General features: G+C 58.2%; 1 protein-coding gene across 3 annotated transcripts; it reads right to left on the reverse strand.

Annotated features, from left to right (window-relative positions):
* Window positions 1-39: 39 nt before the first annotated feature.
* LOC127468236 (mucin-4-like) lies at window positions 40-17,080 on the reverse strand. 3 transcript variants are annotated; one of them, XM_051781160.1, is made up of 29 exons: window positions 15,275-17,080; window positions 14,702-14,857; window positions 10,644-14,606; window positions 10,190-10,329; window positions 9,821-9,985; window positions 9,584-9,739; window positions 9,321-9,451; window positions 9,002-9,090; window positions 8,523-8,699; window positions 8,279-8,422; window positions 8,054-8,173; window positions 7,642-7,844; window positions 6,885-6,963; window positions 6,469-6,639; window positions 6,178-6,279; window positions 5,735-5,971; window positions 5,284-5,418; window positions 5,009-5,187; window positions 4,733-4,892; window positions 4,538-4,636; window positions 3,790-3,972; window positions 3,624-3,697; window positions 3,241-3,305; window positions 2,769-2,968; window positions 2,389-2,557; window positions 2,130-2,303; window positions 1,263-1,300; window positions 1,085-1,182; window positions 40-861 (listed from the first exon to the last, which is right to left on the reverse strand). In XM_051781160.1, exons 1-29 carry the CDS (start codon window positions 15,336-15,338, stop codon window positions 805-807), a joined length of 7,728 nt encoding a protein of 2,575 aa, XP_051637120.1. In that variant the 5' UTR covers window positions 15,339-17,080; the 3' UTR covers window positions 40-804. The 3 variants fall into 3 exon arrangements, with proteins under 3 accessions (XP_051637120.1, XP_051637119.1, XP_051637118.1); XM_051781159.1 differs by having other exon boundaries at window positions 2,151-2,303; window positions 14,702-14,905; XM_051781158.1 differs by having other exon boundaries at window positions 14,702-14,905.
* Window positions 17,081-17,149: the final 69 nt, after the last annotated feature.

Raw genomic sequence — 17,149 nt, forward strand, 5'->3', positions numbered from 1 at the left:
GATGCTTCTGTTCATGGATTTAGTGCTGGGGATGTGGGTGTCTGGGCTGCAGCTAAGCCAGGGTCTAAGGCACTTAGTGGGGCTGGAGTTGGAGTCTGATGGGGTCTGATACACCCTCCTTGGATCAGCATTTCCCATCACCAGAGTCGAAGGGCTGTAGGGGGATTGTGAGGAGCACGGCCCAACCTGTGTGATCTGAGCCACTGTAAGCAGTGTCCATGAAAATGGTGAGAGGAGACTTGCAGTTTTGCAGGGGGAATGAGAGGATGGAGCAACCAAAAAATCCATCTTCACTTTGGTTCTGTGAATGGGACCAGAAAAAAACAGGTACTTGAGAGCTCAGCAAGAGGGAAGAACGGCTGGCACGTGGACCCATGGGATGCAGACAATTTAGCAGCATGCCCTAATTTTTGGTTTATTCTATTTTGTTCCTATCAGGTTATAATCACTGTGTTGCCCCACCTGACCCTGCTATCAGGGACTCTGCAGGGTCTGGTTACATTGCACTAGCAAACACCCCAGCACAGACACATTCAAGGTTAATTCTGGCTGTCCCTGCAGATCCTCAGGAGAAGGTGAAATCCTCTTGCTTTGGTCACCCAACATAAACCCACGTTTTTCAATCAAAAAAGCTCCTCTTCTAGAGTGGATCCTCCCACAAAGACCAGAATCCAAAAGGCAGATGCCTGTCCTCTGCTTCCATGTGTTGGTGTTGCTGGAGACCTTGAGAGCAAGCAGCAGAGCAGGAGACAGCGTCTGGTTCCTTTGTGAGCCTGGAGGAGCCCGAGCAGGACCAGTGGCAGGCTAGGGCTGCTGGGGGGGCTGGCCTGGGGGCCTGATGTGGGGTCTCTGGATCTTTATCTGTAAATAAGGACAGGCCTCACCATGCTGTCAATATTGCACGGGCTCTGTCTTCACAACAAGCTCAGACGGTGGTGTGGATCCCATGCCAGCCAAAGCATCCATGATGCTTCAGGACAAGGCACAACTCCCAAGCATCTTCAAGTCAGGGGGCCAGGATTCAGTTCCCAGCCCAAAGCTCCCCAACCCAACCCCCCATGGGGACAATAACCCCCAGGCAGACCTGGACTGAGGGGTCAATGGCCTGGAGCTGTGGTTTCCAATGCCTTTCCAGGGAGTGGGAACGGATGGGCTCTGCTTGTTCTTCTGCCATCGTCAAAGCTGGAGCAGGGAAGATGAGCAGAGTGAAGACTGGGGTGAAGCAGAGCCATGGTGGGGGCAGTTTTCAGGGATGTACTCACAGGAGAAGGGCCGTGTCCTCCAGAATGTCTCCTTGGCCCTGAGAGAGGGGAACAGAAAGGGGACAACATGTGTGGGGATGCTGGGAGAGCCTCTGCCTGCTCCTGGTGTCTGGGTCAGATGGCAAAGGGACAGCCCCCAAAGGGACTGTGGGGGTGAAATGGGGCTATGAAAAGAGGAAAAGCTCCAGCTGTTGTGCACAGAATTTCTTGCCTTGGCACAAGTGCAAACAAACAAAGTTTCTTCCCAGAGACCCCTGGCTTCAGGGCCAGCAGGGAGCTGGGAACATGGGCAGGACACAGCTCCAACCAGAGCAGGGGGCTTGGGGCTCTAAGCTTCCCTGGGTGAGGATGCCACCCCAAGACCAAGGGCTGGGGGGAAAGTAAGGAGATGATAGTGCTTCCACCCCAGCCTTGCACCTTGCCATTCTTCTGTTAACTCCCTGCTCTGCAGGAGAGAAAGGTCCAACCCTGAAACCACTTTTTCTTACTCCGGGTCAACTCTTTCCAGACATGGGTGAACTGCAGTGGAAATCATTCGGGTGGTATTCAAATTAGAATTAAATAGCCTGTCTGTAACCAAGCACTGGGTGGGATAAGGAAGAAATGCAAACTTTCCCTGACATGGGGGAGAAAGAGAAGCTAATGTTCAACCCACTGATGTTATCACACCTCTGAGCAGCAGATGACTGGGAAAGGAGCTGGAAAATGCTAAAAGGTCACCCAGCCCTTTCCCCAGGCCAGATGAGTCCCACCACTGGTGGATCTTCCAAAGGTGGATTTTCCATCAGTTTTTCTTTCTGACACCCAACCTGCTCCCCTGCTGCACCCCCAGCACCCACCCCTGTGTGGGTCCAGCCCACTGCTCACCCCTGGTGCTGGTGGCAGTACCGGCGGCAGAGGTGCAGGGTCAGGCAGACGATGGCAAACAGGAGGCAGAGCAGAGCCAGGGCTCCCAGCAAGATTCCAAGGAAGGCGGTGAGGCTGATGGCCAGCCACTCACACCGGGCGCCGGCCGGGGAGAAGATGGAGAAGGGCAGGCAGCTGTGGATGGGGAGGGAGGAGCAGTGATGCTGTGGGGAGAAGTGGCCGTGCTGGGTGGCCTTGTCCACCCCAGTGCTACTGCTACCTGCATGTGGGCCCCTCTGGCAGGTGCTGGCACTGGCCGCCGTGCTGGCAGTAGCCCATCTTGCAAGGGGAGATGCAGATGAAGCCAATGGTCCCCACGTAGTGGAGCTGGTAGCCCTTGTAGCCATACAGAGCACAGGGGAAATAGTCCCTCAGCTCAGCCACTGTCACTGGAGAGGGAGGGCATAGGGGTTAGGCCACACAGCATCACCCCTTGACGCTACATCAGATCTCCCTGAGCTGGATCTGTGCCTGGGGTGGGGGAGGCTGCCCATGCTCCTCCTGCGCAGGCATTAACTGAATGCAGGGGCACAGAGAGGGCAATGGGGACAGCAGGGTGCTCCTCCCACCCTCCATAGCTCAGTGCTGGGAGCAACTCACACTTCACCAGGTCAGTGATGTTGTCCTGGTGCAGATGCTGGAAGAGGAGCCCTGTGCCTGCCTCCCGTCGCCCCTGCCACCCGTTGAAGGTGCTGGTGATGGCCACTGGCAGCTCCTCGTTCAGGAACCGGATGACGGTGCTGTGGCTGTTGTAGGCAAACTCAGACACCACCACAAAGGTGAAGCCATCACTGTCTGTCCTGCAGGGAAAAGAAGAGGCTGCTGGCAGAGCCACTGCTCCATCACAGAGTGACTGAGCCTCACTGTGCCTCAGTATTCCCGTTTGGGCGGTGGTAAAGAAGGGATGAGGCAGGAGGCAGAGGGTGCCAAATGGCTTGTGTCTCTAAGGGTTTACCAGCATCAACACTGGAAAAACAGACTCTGGGTGAGAAACCAAACCCTTGGCCCCGCACCAAGCCCTGCCCTGCTGGATCACTGGGGTGGGCATGGGTCTGCTTCACTGCTGACTCACGTCTGGGTGATGTTGGTGTTGCTCTGGAAAGTCTTTACCTCCAGGGAGCCCAGGATGGCTGAGACCTGTGGCAGGGGGAGCGGAAAGGCATTAGGGGAGGGCAGAATGGCACCATCATGGGGAGAGGTTGAAGGGTGATGCAGGCACATTGGCTGAGCTCCAGGGGTTGCCCTGGCCTTTGGTTCATGTGCTGGGAACCTGGCACATGGCCATAGTCATAGCTGGCATCATGCAGCTGGTATTTCCTCCCTGTGGGCTTGTAGATCTGCTGGATCCCTAGAGATCCCATGGCAGGGAGGCATATGGAGGCATGAGCACCCCAAGCTGCCGTGCTGCCCAGTGTGCTGGCATGTCCCCCTCCCTCAGCCCATCCCGTGACGTACAGTGCTGTTGACTTCCTCAGTAGTGGTGTTTTGCAACGCCCTGACCCGCAGCTGGATGCTTCTCAGGGGCAGATCTGCTGGGGGAAAGCCACAGTGGTGGCTCTGGAATTCCAGGACCAGAGTGAGTGGGATTGGGGTTCACCCCCCACCGTGCACAGGCACCCACCTGCACTGGGCAGCGGCCGAAAATCCCCCCCTGCCACCAGGCAGTGCTGGTCGGTGAAAGCTGAGGGGCAGGCACAGGTGGGGGTGCAGGTAATGGGGTGCAGGTGGCAGCGTCCCCCGTTGCTACAGTAACCCTCGGGGCAGTAGTGGGATCCACAGGCTGAGCCACAGCCTGGCCTCTCGCCTGCAGGACAGGGAGCCCAGATCAACTGGAGGCATCAGGCTGGCCCCAGGGCATTGAGCCATCCTCAGCTACTCTGTAAGGCCTTTCTTCCAAGATTTGTTTTGTTTTTCTTTTGTGTGTTAGGACTTCTAGTGTAAACTCAGATCCTCAAGCAAAAGCTCTTCGTCCCCCCTCTCCCAGCTGCAGCCATTTGCCCTTGTGAAATCCCAACCTGCTGCACTAGAATGTGAGCAAAAGCCATCACTTCAACCCCATCACAGCCATCTGAAAATACGGTCTGATTTCATCCCCCAACCTCTGCATGTGAGATTTTTTTTTGTCAAGGAGAAAAATTGCATGGGAAAAATTTCCCTCCCTGGAAGATTAGTGAGATCTACAGCCTGAGAACACAAGTGGCGGCTGGACTCCAGTCCCTTCTGATAAGGACAGCAAGGCCTGGGCACAGAGCTCAGGCAGCTCTCACTTCTCTCCCCTCCAGCCAGCCTGGGTCCCACAGGAACCCTCTTCCACAGAGCCCAGAGGTGATGGAGCTGAGGACCATTCCTGCCAGGGAGTGTGTACTCACCCTCCTCACTGGCTGGGCAGGAGCAGATGTAGCTCCCCACCGTGTTGGTGCAGGTGGCATTCCCCGGGCACTCCATCCCCTGCGCGCACTCATCGATATCTGCAGAGGCAATGCACCATGGCACCGAGAGAGACATCTTGGCTGGGGTCCCGCAGGCTTTCCGGGTTCCCAGCAGCCAAAGCGAGCCCTTATCACCTGAGCAATGCCGTCCATCGCCTGTCAGACCAGCTGGGCAGGGGCCGCAGCCAGTGTATGAGTCACAGCCCACACCAGGGAAGCATCCCTGGGAGCAGGGGTCCAGAGGGTCCTGGCACAAGGGACCTGAGTAGCCACTCTCGCACCTGCAGGCTGCCAGCTGGGAAGGGGACAGTGAGACTGGCTTAGGAGGATGGGTGGACAGAGAAGACAGCCAGCACAGCTGGCACGAGGACAGGTATGGTGTGACACCAGAGGAGCTTTCCAGCACACTACCTGCAGGGAAGACTCCCTGAGGGTTACAGTGTTGCTGTAGTCACACTCCTGGCTTCTGCTGCATCTGCAAAGGGTGAAGCGGAGCTGGAGGAGTGCGGAGAGGTTGTTGGACCCGACAGCCTCCAAGTTAATGGTGAATGGGACAATCCCATGGGGTTCCCACGTCAGGGTGCCATTCTCTGCCGGGAGGAGAGGTAGGAGTTAGAGGAGGTAGCAGAGGAAAGCGTGTGCTCCCATTCCATCCTATCCCATCTTCCCCATCTCTCCTTCCATACCTGATATGTTGAGCTCTGGTGAGAGATGGGGCACAAAGTGTGCACCCACCCCCAGGGCGTGGTACTGCCTTCTGAGCTTTTCTGTCCTGAAGGCTGTGAGTGAAGCGTCACCAGTGATGACCGGAGGGAAGGCGTCTGAGGAAAGAGCAGCCCAGCACACAGCTGGTGGTTTGCTACTGTGGCCTTATCACCCCTTGGCTCTGAGTCCCTCCTGGTGAGGGTGAGACCCCAAGAAAGTGCTGCCATGACCACCCACCAAACAAGGCCCTCACGTTGTACAGCATGGTGGCATCTCCCAGGCTTGGAGATGAGCTAGCTGGGCAATGCAACACTAAGACCTTGGTGATTTCTCTCCTGTCTCACATGGAACAGAAGAGCCCAGGGAGGAAGCAGGGCACTGCCCAGTTACCCCAGCCATGCTCTCTTGGGGGTGAGGATCTGCTCCACTTACTGAGTACTGTCTTCCTCTGTTGGAAGTCGGCTGCAAGGCTCTGGGTGGCCAGGCCCAGGGCCAAGTTCCCTGTGCTCAGTGAATCGTAGATACACTCCTTGCTGCCGTGACACTGTGAGGCTGCCAGCTGGTACTGGCTTTCATTCTTCTGCCGCAGCCGAGACAAGAAGATGGGTGTGAAGTTCAGTGCCGGTGAGCCCAATGGCTGAGCAAACAGGCTGTTCTCATCAAGAGCCCCTGCAAGAGAGCAACCATGTGGACAGTCTTGAGTTTTTAAGGCTTCTTATATTTTAGGGTTCATTTCCACAGAGCAGTGAGGAGACCAAAGGATTTTCCAGGCATCACTTTTTTTCAGGCAAGTGTTTAAATGTTTCCAGCTAAAGGATGGCCAAAAGGTGCAGGAAGGAGGGGATCATTAAGGTGGATCCTAAGCACAGACTTACAGGTCATCCCATAGCTGTAGATCTCCTCCTCGCTGCTGTTCACAGGGATGCTGGTACCATTTGGCATCTGGAAATCATCTGCGGGGTCATGGTCCCACACACCTGGTGGAGCAACACCAGAGGGATGGAGTCTCCCATGCCAAGTTTGACCTCCTTGCCAGTGCTGGCCAGTGTTTAGTTTAGACCCAGAGGTCCCCACTCTCACGAGCACATTCCCCCAGTTTTCCAGCCTGCTTTAGGTTGGGAAGGGAACTTGCACCACAGCTCTGCAGCAGTGCCAGAAGTCCTCACCCAGGAGGCCCTTGGTGCTGTTGCGGTACCAGTCGGGCAGGCTGCAGATCATGCTGAGGATCCCGGAGGTGGTTGAGATGGAGACGGCGATGGTCCCATCGAAGACGGCCGTGACAGAGGAGGCATTGATCAGCAGGACTCCAGGGCTGTAGTACACCTCGTCACCCATGTCTGCAAGAGAAGGAGAGCACAGAGGGAGAGTCTGCACAAGGCTAGAGTCTGAAATGACGACCATGAACTTGTGGAGGAGAGGGCTTCCCATCCACCCTGCCCAAATCAGAGAAAGGTGCAGGTGGGAGAGGTTTGATAGAGCTCAGGACGGCTGCCCTTGTACTGGGCAGGGCTGGTGCCAGTGGGTGGGGTTATCCCTTGTTTCCTGTAAATACGTTTAACATTTAACAGCACATCCTGCTCACCTTGGGAATAGGAAAACTGGATGGTTTCATTGTTCAGGAGTACTTGGATGTCACCCTGGCTCCTCAAGGTCCATTCAACCTGCAAATAACGGTAGATGTCCCAGTCAGCCCCTCTGCTCCTCCCTTCCTGCCATTCCCCCATGCTGAGGACACTTAAGTCAAATCCTGTCCTCCTCCAGCCCCAGCAGACAGGCTCGGCCCCAGGACCCATGTTGGCATGTTCTTCACTCCGGGAGACACATGATAAAGCAGCTTTGATGATTGCACAGAAGAGGACAGCCAGCTGCCCCTTGCCACCACTGGCATGGGGCACACCAAGGCCACCACTGCTGCTCGGCTGACGGTGACAATGTGGAGAGCTGTACCAGTGGGCTCCTGGCTCTGAGCCCTCTCCTTAAACTGCTCAGTGGCTGTTTCTGGTGACGCCAGAACATTCTGCTTAATGAAACAGATGGGGGGAGCAATTCTGCCAAGTGAGGAAGAGCATTCATTTGTGCTAATGCACACAAAGAGTGTGCAATGAAGAAGGTGGAGCAGACCATGCTCCTGCAGAGCCCTCAGCCCTTGCTGGCCTCTTTGCAAGAGGTGTTACACCTGTGTCTGATGAGTCCTTCCCACCACTATTAGCACTTTGTTGGAGTGGTGGGAGGTGGCCAGAAAAGGAGAGGGTCCCACCCACATCACTCTGTAGGTGATGCAGAAGTGATACCCACCCTGCCATAGGGGTCTCTCCCATACCCAGGTCACTCCTACTCACTGTCACAGTGGTGGTGGAGATGTACTGGGCAGCAAATGCCACGAAGTTGGTGGCCTGGGCCGTGCCGGTCTGTGCCGTGCGCCCCTGCAGCACAAAGCTGGTCTGGGCATTGCTGGCCAGCAGCAGGACAAAGTCCCCGAGCCCATTGAAGGTGTAGGTGAGTCCATCCAGGGTGGTGATGTGGGGATCTCCAAAGGCGCCAGCTGGGGTCCAAAGGAGATGGAATCATTTTGTGGTGGAGGAAGAAGAGCAAATGTTGGTGTCCCTTCAGGGAGGAGAGCACCTCCGGACTGTGCTGGCGCAGCAGCCCTCACTGGGATGCTGAGAAGCGTAGGTAATGCATGGGGTCTGTGTGTGGCTGTGCCACCCACTCAGTGCCCTGGCACAGAGGAGGCAGAGCCTGGGAACTCACCTTGGGTGGGCGGCACATATCCCTCACAGCTGACCCTCGGTCTCTTCTCAGCAAACCTGGAGCAGAACAGGGGCTTCCCCACTTGCCGGCAGCACCAGTTGAATGCCTCCAGCTCCCTGTCTGTGGAGGAAGGTGGCCGGGTTCTGAGGGCTGTCGGGGCCCTTGCTGCACCTCTGCTTGGTGCTTGGGGTGTTTTAGGGTGAGGGAATGACAGTGCCCACTTACCAGCAGTGGGGTGGATGGGGAGGCTCCATGCTCTCTCCTGCCAGCCTTCGAGGAAGCTCCCATCTTGGTACAGACATCGCACCCCAGCTCCGGTGGGGCTGGGGGATGCAGTGCGCAGCATCCTCACGGAGGTGTCCACTGGGCCTGAAATGGTGTGGGGGTATCATGGCCATCCCCAGAGCAGGAGGGGAGCCCCTGCCATTCCCCCCCATCCCAGATGGCCACGGGGGGCTACGCTTGGCACCTCTGCTCCAGCGGTAGCGGGGGTCCAGCTCTGCCTGGGGCCGGGAGCAGGGGCATGGTGGCAGCTGGCTGTTCCAGGTGGTCGGTGCTGGCTCTGCATCCAACCACGCCAGGCACCACAGCCTGTAGTTCACCCGGGAGCGACTGTCCAGCCTGTATATCCACAGTCCACGCACGTCTGGGGAAGCAGCCAGAGAACAGCACAGCTCAGCCAAGGTGCTGAGTAGTCCTGTGGGACAGCGGTCCCTGGCTACTGACCTCACACGAGGTCTCCAGGCTCCCTCTAGAGCCGGTGTGGCTGTGGCAAGCCACAGCAGGACACAGAAGAGCCATGCTCTGCTGTTGGTGACCAGCCCTTGCCCAGTGGCTTCACTGCCCCATTGCCTCACAGGGATACGTGATGGGGACATGCTCCCAGCACAGAGCACACAGCTCCCTCCATCCATCCCCATCTACCCCAAAGAACCCTCGGTGCCGTACCGAAGCCGATGCTGCTGTGCTGGTCTGGTCGGTACTTGACAGCTCGTGGCTTTTGAGTCAACTCGTTGTTTCTGGCATAGCCATTGCCACTGTGTGGAGAGAGAAGGTTTGGGATCACCCTTCCAACACAACCCTCCTCTGCTCCCCACAGAGCAGGTGGGGTGGGAGCTGCTGCGGTTTGCAGGAGAGAGGGTTTAAATGGGACAGGGTTGCTCCAGGAGTGTGAGCTGGGCTCTCCTGGGGATAACATCTCCAATGGTCCCAACACAGCACTGGGAGAAGTCTGCTGTCTGAAAACCCAGTCAGACATGCACAGCACCTGGAAAAGCCGATCAGCACGTTGCCTGCAGCCAGCTTGGTGTAGTCCCACCGCATCCCGCCATCCTGGTAGAGCAGCAGGGCGAAGGAGTAGTTCCCATCGGTGGTGAGGACTGCCTGGTACGTGCTCGTCTGGAGAAACCCAAGGCACCCCCTTAACATTCCCAAAGCCTCCCCTGCTCTCCCCACAGTGCAGACTGAGGTGGTGAGATCTGAAACAGCTGCCAACAGTCCCCTCTGTCACCTGGGTCTCCCACTGCTCACCTGAGCATCATCCCTCTGGGATGGGTAAGCTGGAGCCTTCTCCCATGTCACCTTCAAGGTCCATTTTGCTACATAGGGGATTTTCAGATATTTCTCAATCTTTGCTTCCACATCCTGGACGAGGGGGTCCTGGGTAGAGCTGAGGGTGGAGTACTCCTGCAAGTTGGCAAGAGAGAGGGTTAAATGAGTGAGCTGGGAGCTGGGCTTTCCCAGGAGAACATCTTTGGTGGTCCTCACCTGGTACCAGGTGGTGCCAATGCCCTGGGAGAAATCTGCATCATCCCAAAAGGCAGCCACCATTGGGAAGCTCTCCCGGCCTCTGAAGCCCCGGGGAGGTGGGTTAGGGTTGGATGGGAAATAGTTGTCCGTGGGTGGGAAAATGATCTGTCCGTTATCTGTAAACTAACCAAAATAATTTGTTATTTGCCGACAACCCAGGCAGCTCCTGGGATGGCTTTTAGCCTCCACAGGTGAGCAGAAACCAGCTATTTTTAATTTTATAAAAAAGATAATCGGATAAAGTTTGGTTTCTGCTCCATTTCTGTGGAGTTTTTTTCACCAAAAAGGCAGCACATCCCTTATGTGCTCAGTGAGAGGGGAACTCACATAGAGAGCATCTCGCAGCGACTTCCCAAAGGGAAATCCAATCTCTGGCTTGAACAGCGGGGAGTTAAAATCCACCATCCTCTGGACATACTCTTGGTCCCCTCCTTCGATGCCAAAGGGGTAGAGTGAGGCTGCTGGCACTGACATGGACAGGAGATGAATGGAAAAGGTGTAAAACCATTAATGTCTGCTTTTTCCATCTTGCAGCCTGGACAAACTCACCTACTTGCTGCCAAGATACTGTGACTGTTCTCTGAAGGATTGTAACCCAATTTTTAACCCACTTTTGGGATGCTCTCAGTTTTCCTATTTTGCCTTTCCCCATGAGTCTGTCAGCCCAACACGCAACACAGATGAGACACCCTGGACCAGGCTGTACCCTCATTCATCACGATGCTTGATTGGCCGACAACCCCTTCTTGCTCTTGGCTTTGGGAAAAGAAAATCTACTTACTGATAAGCTCATGGGTGGGTTGGGGCTCAGGGGCAGGATTTCTGTGGTCAGCAGTGGTGTGGGCAGATGTGCTCAGTGCTGGTTCTCTCTGTGTCCCAGAGACAGAAGACGGGGAGGTGGCAGGGCTGGTGGTGGTTGGTGGTCTCACCGATGCTGTTGTGCCTGGAGCTGGGAGACCTCCCAGTTCCTTGGCTGGGCTCACTGGAGCTGTGGATGCAATAGCTGTGGTGCTGCCTGCAGTGATGGATGTGGTGCTGATGGCTGTGGTGCTGCCTGTGGTGATGGCCATGGTGCTGCCTTCAGGGATGGCCATGGTGTTCTCTGCAGCAGTGGCTGTGGTCTTCTCTGCAGTGATGGCTGAGGTGTTCCCTGCAGTGATGGCTGTTTTCTCCCCCCAGGCAGGTGCCCCTGGAGATGTTTGGAAAGCAGGAGGGGATGTACTTGCTGCTTGTCCCGTGTTGTGGTTGCTGGCAGATGTAGAAGTGGTGCGGGTTGTTGACTCAGTGGGAGTCTGTCCAGCTGCCACTTCCCCAGTTACACCAACACCAGGCAGGGATGAAGGGGTGGTTGTTGCCTCCTCTGCTGGGCTGTCCAGGCTGGGGAGGGGTGAACTGGGCACTGCAGCAGCAGGGCTGGGACCAAGAGCACCCCAGGGCCCAGTAGTTGTTTCCAATGAGGGGTTACTTGTTGGGGACAGGACAGATTGCCCACCTCTGCTTGTCTCACTGTGTGTTACAGTGAGGGACAGGGCACTGCTGGTGCTGGTGTCCCTTGCTGTGGCAAATGACGTGGCTGTAGTGGCCCTGGTAACCACAGAGGTCTCCCAGCCCACTGAGGTGGCTGGCGGGGTGGTGTTGCTGAGGAATATGCTGGTGGCTGCTGTGGTGGCCAGGTTTGTGCCAGTGGTGTTGGAGTCAGGGACATGGGTGCTGCTGGTGCTGGCTGAGGGTGCTACATCCTCGTTGCCGCCCTCAGTGGGGGTGGTATCTGCACGGGCAGTGGTACCTTTAGCACCTGACCAGGATGCAGTTGTAGCTTCCCATGGGTGTGTGTGGCCAACAGCCAGTGTGGTAACACCAGCCATGGGCTTGTCCTCAGTGAATGCATTGAGAGCTCTTGGATCTGGGTTGTGGATGCTGTCAGTGGCCTCAGGAGATGGCCTTGAGGTGACATGGGGGCTGTGTGTAGCAGAGGCACTGCTGGGAACAGCAGAGGCAGGTGCTGTGACGCTGTCCATACTGACATCACCTGCTCCCGCTGCTGGACCAGTGACAGTGATGCTGGGGGTGTCAGAGGGTGCCACCATCTCCAGATGGGTGGTCCCAGGGACTGTAGGGGACACACTGATATCTGTCTCAACAGTGCTGTGAGCAAGGCCAGGGGAAGGTGCTATAACCAGCTCTGCAGCTGTGGGTGACACCAAGCCCATGATGGCCACTGCGGTAGGACTTTTACTGCCCGGGGCAGAGTGTGCTGACAGGGTGGCATCACTGGCAGCTGGCTCAGTCACCGCAGTCATAGGAGTGGGCGACCCCAGGGGTAGCCTTGCAGCCTCATTCCTCATCACAGGAGAAAGTGTGTGCATGTCCAAGTTCATGCCCATGTCTGAGGTGGGCTCAGCAGTGCTGTAGCTGTGGAAAGATGCAGCACTTGGCTGGGTACTGATGCTGGCTGTGTCACGGGGTGACGCCGGTGGGCCTGTCCCCACAGAGATGTCACTGCTGTGATGGGTACTTGTTGTGGCACCTGCCCTTGTGTTCTCAACCAGGGTTGAGCCCAGAGCTGCTTGTGTGGTGCTGCCATCTCCTGCCAACTGGAACGTGCCCTGGCCTCCCTCTGCAGCTGCATTTTTGGGGGTTGGCAGTGCCACAGGTTGGGGTGACTTGATGGTGGCTGTGCTGACAAGGGGTCTGGCCTTGGTCAGTGCTGGGCTGGGGTTAGTCACAGCCAGTGGGGCTGAGTGACTGCTCTTTGGAGTTGTAAGAGTCAGATCCACTGGGGGCCTTGTTTCAGAAGCATCATTCCCTTGGGCAGGTGGCTCTGGCGATGGCCTGGCAGTGATGGTCGCGTGTCTGGCAGTCGGCCCTGCTGCACTGGCATCTGGGTTCTCCGTGCCCACCTCCAGGAACCCCATCCCCATTGCTTGTCCTGTGGTGCTGCCATCGAGGTGGGGGTCACCTGAAGTTCCCATTGCTGGTGGTGTGGTATCCAGGGACAACAGGGATGTGACTGCTGCCATCTCTTGGGGGATGCCAGATGGGGGCACCCCCAGAGCCATTCCTACATTGACACTGCCTTCCATTAGACGGGGGACATCTGCTTGTGGTGCCATGGGGATGGTGACTTCTTTGAGTACCCCTGGGATACCTGGTACAGCTGTGCCTGTGCCTGGTGCAGTGCTTGGTGACCATGTCTCTGTCCCTGGAGGTTCCTCACGTTGTATCCCAGCCCAGAGCGGTGGGGCTGGTGCAGGTCCAGGTGTGACAACAGTTCCTGGGGCTTCTGAGCCTCCTGTGGGACCAGGCTGGCTGTGGCTGGGGGATGCATCAGGCACAGGCAGGGTGGCTCTGGTGTCCCCCAGCTTAGTGGCACTGCCACTGGCCAACGATGCTGTTCCCATCCCTGCTTCATGAATTGGAGTGTTGCTAACAAGGGAGGATGGATGGGCAGCTGACGCTGTCCCAATGCCATACGCAGCAATGGAAGATGTTGGTGCAGCTCGAGGGGCCCTCTCTGGTTTTTCTCCACTGGCATCCGTGAAGGACAAGGGCACGGCCATGCTGGGGCTGGCTGGAGGGGTTCTGGCTGCTGAGGGGGTCTGGGCGAACAGAGAGCCTGTGGAGTGCAGAAGGGGCCTTGGAGAGGAATCACCAGGGTCATCGAGAGCTGCATTGGGGGACAGGCTCATTCTGAGCCCCCCTGGGGTGGCCTTGGTCTCTGGGAACGCAGTGCCTGCTGTGGCTTTGGTGCTGTCCTCATTCCTAATGGACACCAGCTCAGCACTGGTACTTCTGAGAGCTGGGAATGATACAGTGGGGATATGCTCTTCAGCTATGACTTTCACTACCATAGCCAGTGTGCCTGGAACTAGTGCAGTGGTCTGGAGGTGGGTGACAGCATTGGCTCCAGGCAGCCCATCTCCAGCAGTTTCTGGAGCAGTGCTGTGGCTGTGGGGAAGCATCTCTCCTGTGCCTGGCACAGCATCACCAGGGGGTTGGGGCAAAAGGGCTGGAGGCAGCTGAGCAGGAGGCACACTGGGGTCCTGTGAGGCACTGCGGACAGTGTCAGACAAGGCACGTGTCCCTGGCTCTGCAGCCTCGCCAATGCCAATAGCAGCAGAAGAAAAGGTGACCTTTGCCAAGGATGCTCTTGGGGGGTCTGCAGATGGTGGGGATGCCATCCTGGCTCCTTCTGTGGCTTTGCTGGGGGGCACCCAGGGGAGGCCAGTGGCAGGGTTGGCTGAGGCTGCTGCTGTCTTCATGGGGCTGCCCCTGTCCTGAGAGATGCCGGCTGCTGTGTCTGAAGGTGAGGTGGCCTTGTCCAGCCCCAGCATGGCCTCCTGGGACAGGAGCGAGGCAGTGCTGTGTGGCTCAGCAGAACTCTTGCTGATGCTGGGACGTGATGTCCCTGTGCTGTGCTCATCCCGGGGGAGCAATGGCGCTGTAGTCTGTGCAGTCCCTGGCATCCTCTCGGCAGGGACAGCACCCACGGCAAGACCCACCGTGTGCTCCATCGGCACGAAGGACAGAGGCTGCTTGTGCCAAGTGGTGGTGGGACGGGGAGGGTCGCTGCTTGGGTGACCGGCAGCACCTGGAGAAGAGACCCCAACCCCCGACCCTGCCTGGAGGCTGTCTCGCACTGCTGGACCCCCGGGGAGAGCTGCTGGGCTGGGAGGCCCTTCCTGCTCACCACTGCTCCCAGCTGGGACCAGCCCTCTTGTTGTCACCTGTGGCACCAGGATGCCTGTGGAGCGAGACAAGGCAGCCCCAGCTGGATCAATCCCACCGCGGCCCCAGCAGGCAGGAACTTGCCCGCGGCCAGCTGCCTGCCGGCCTTACCTGAGCCCTGGCTGCCTGCGGAGGCGATGGTCCGGCCGGCGGGAGAGGGGTGCTCCGTCTGTGTGGCCACGGTGGTGGGGAATGCCTGGCACATGCCCAGGTCCGAAGGCAGCTCAGCGCTGGTACTGTCGGCTGCACGGGATATGCTGCCTGACTCTGTCGGGACCAGCGTGGGGACAAGGGGCTGCTCCTTCATCTCCCCGGCTTGTGCAAAGGTGGGTGAGATCGGGATGAGGAAAAAGCAGCCAGGGGTCCCCATCACCTTCATCCCTCCTCCCTGCTGCGGGGGGGAGCACCCATAGCCCAACCAACACCAAGAGCAGTCAGACACCTTCCCCAAGGGCGAGAATCCCCCTTTGATCCTCAATTGCCCCCCCACCTTCCCCTGCTGCAGTTGGGAACCACGCCGAGGCTGTGGCACCCGCAGACAGAGACTGGGCAAACCCCAGCCAGGCACTCAGGCTCGAACTTAGGGTATTGGGAACAAGCCGGAGGGCTGTTCGCAGCCCATCACCCAGATGCTATCAGCCACCCATTCAGCTCACTGGCACTTTCAGCGACCCTGGGACTTACCTGGCAGCAACCAGAGCCCCCACAGCACCCAGCTCCAGAGCAGCCACGGACCCCAGGACCCCATGGTGCTTCCTCGGTGTCAGGGACAGGGCTGCAGCTCTCCCTGTTTCAAGGGAGGGACGCAACAGGTGACTCGACCGGTGAGCACTCCCCCGGGTGGGGGGGACGGGGACACCACGTGCCCTGCCTGTGGCACTGACGTCTGTGTGTCCTCGCAGCCTGTGATGAGGTGGCAGCGTCCCATTTCTGGGGACCCACTGATGCTGGGGGACACCCATTTTGCCATGGGATGTTTTAAGGCCCTTCCCAGGCTGACCCCACTGTTGACAGCCCACTGTTGGGGTCCCCAATTCCTGGGGAACAGCCAGTGGGTTTCAAAGTCACTTGGCCCAAAGGCCCTGGGATGGCAAGTGGGGACAGGGGTCCCCAACACCTCTGTGGGGTGGGTCAGTCCTGGGCTCTGTACCCCCATCCACCCTCCTGTTTGCTGCCAGGTCCCTCCACGCTCCGCTGCGTGGCTGATAACCCCTGGCAGGGGTTGGCTCACCACCAAGGAGGAAGAAGGAAAGAGCAGGCTCCTACTGGCGCCTTGGGGTCCTGCGTATTGACCCTGCCCTGTCCCCCCCTCGGCACTGCCGCCTGGGACCTGCGGGCAGGCCTTATCTGTGCCATCGCGGAAAGGCCCACGCAGCCCGGATGGGGGGGGTCCCGCATGGGTGGCGGGGCCAGGCATTGCCCTGGGTTGCAGGTCACCTTCCACTGGGGACAGAAGCCAGACGGACCCAGCTGTGCAAATGGACTCAGTGAGGCCACTGCAGCAAATGTGTTTGCCCCTTCACAGGATCGATCTCACCCAGTTCCAGGATCACTTAAGGGGGCAGAAACACGTCAGTGACCGTGTTGTGCCTTCCTCGCTTCACTGGCAGCCATGCCAGCCGGCTGCCACACCATGGTGGCTGCACCTCATGGGGAAACAGAAGCTCAGAGTCCAAAGCACTGACGCATGACCGTGTCCACAGCAGCACCAGCACACCTGCCTGTGCCCAGCACACCTGCCTGTCCCTGCACTCAGGGAGGGCCAAGGGATCAGAGATGAGGGAGCCGTGGGTGCACAGGACACGCAGGGGATGTGGCCAGGTAGCATCTGCCACAGGGAGGGATCCACAGCCATGCCAAAGCAGCCCTTCCTCACCGTATATGGCAGGGTCTCTCTAGAGAGAAGGCACTCTGGGGAGCAGGTATCACCACTGCCCATGGACCTGGTGGGTTTGGGCACCGAGATCCTCCTCCACCTGATCCCCAGATCCCTTCCCGATGCTGCTGCAAGGGGAAACCCAGTAAAGGGGCTCTGATACCCATTTGGAGGCAGGGCGAGAACTGGCACCTGAGGTGAGACCCCATGGGAGCCACCTCCCCTCCCCCACCAGCTCCTGGCTCTGGCTGCAGTGGTGGCACCTGGTTGCACAACACCCCTCGCGTGGGTGGGGGCGCGACGCCGGTCCCGCCACTCCCTGCCCGGGCATGAGTCAGGCGGCAGCCGGGAGCCGCGGGGCACCAGGCAAGGGGGGCCCTGCTGCAGGGGGCTGCCCTGTACTGGGGCAGCGCTTCAGGGAAGCACTGCCCACTCAGAGTGAGCAAAACAGCGCCCAGGCTTCAGGTGTTGGGCCTGGGGGTGGGACAAACTGACTAACTCCAGCAGCCCCGGATGGGGAGAACCTTGCACCCTAAAACAGCCTGGGAGGCATTGGCGCTGGGTTTTATAGGTGCACGTCACACAGCTCCCTGGGGATCCCCAGTGTCAGTGCATCCCCTCCTGAGCTCCATCACATGGCAGATCCCAAGGATCACAGTCCCAGCTGCCTGCAGGGAGGAACC

The sequence above is a fragment of the Manacus candei genome, unplaced genomic scaffold (genome assembly GCF_025592945.1).
Source record: "Manacus candei isolate 608988 ecotype Guabito, Panama unplaced genomic scaffold, ASM2559294v1 h1tg000015l, whole genome shotgun sequence".
Lineage (NCBI taxonomy): Eukaryota > Metazoa > Chordata > Aves > Passeriformes > Pipridae > Manacus > Manacus candei.

What these genes read in the sequence shown, in the direction of transcription:
- LOC127468236 (XM_051781158.1), bottom strand. Translation starts at nt 15,338, where the DNA reads ATGGGGTCCTGGGGTCCGTGGCTGCTCTGGAGCTGGGTGCTGTGGGGG. An exon ending in TCTCCACCACCACTGTGACA is followed by an intron (nt 6,964 to 7,641) that starts GTGAGTAGGAGT and finishes CGTTATTTGCAG; the next exon opens with GTTGAATGGACCTTGAGGAG. An exon ending in CCATTGACCCCTCAGTCCAG is followed by an intron (nt 862 to 1,084) that starts GTCTGCCTGGGG and finishes CCTTATTTACAG; the next exon opens with ATAAAGATCCAGAGACCCCA.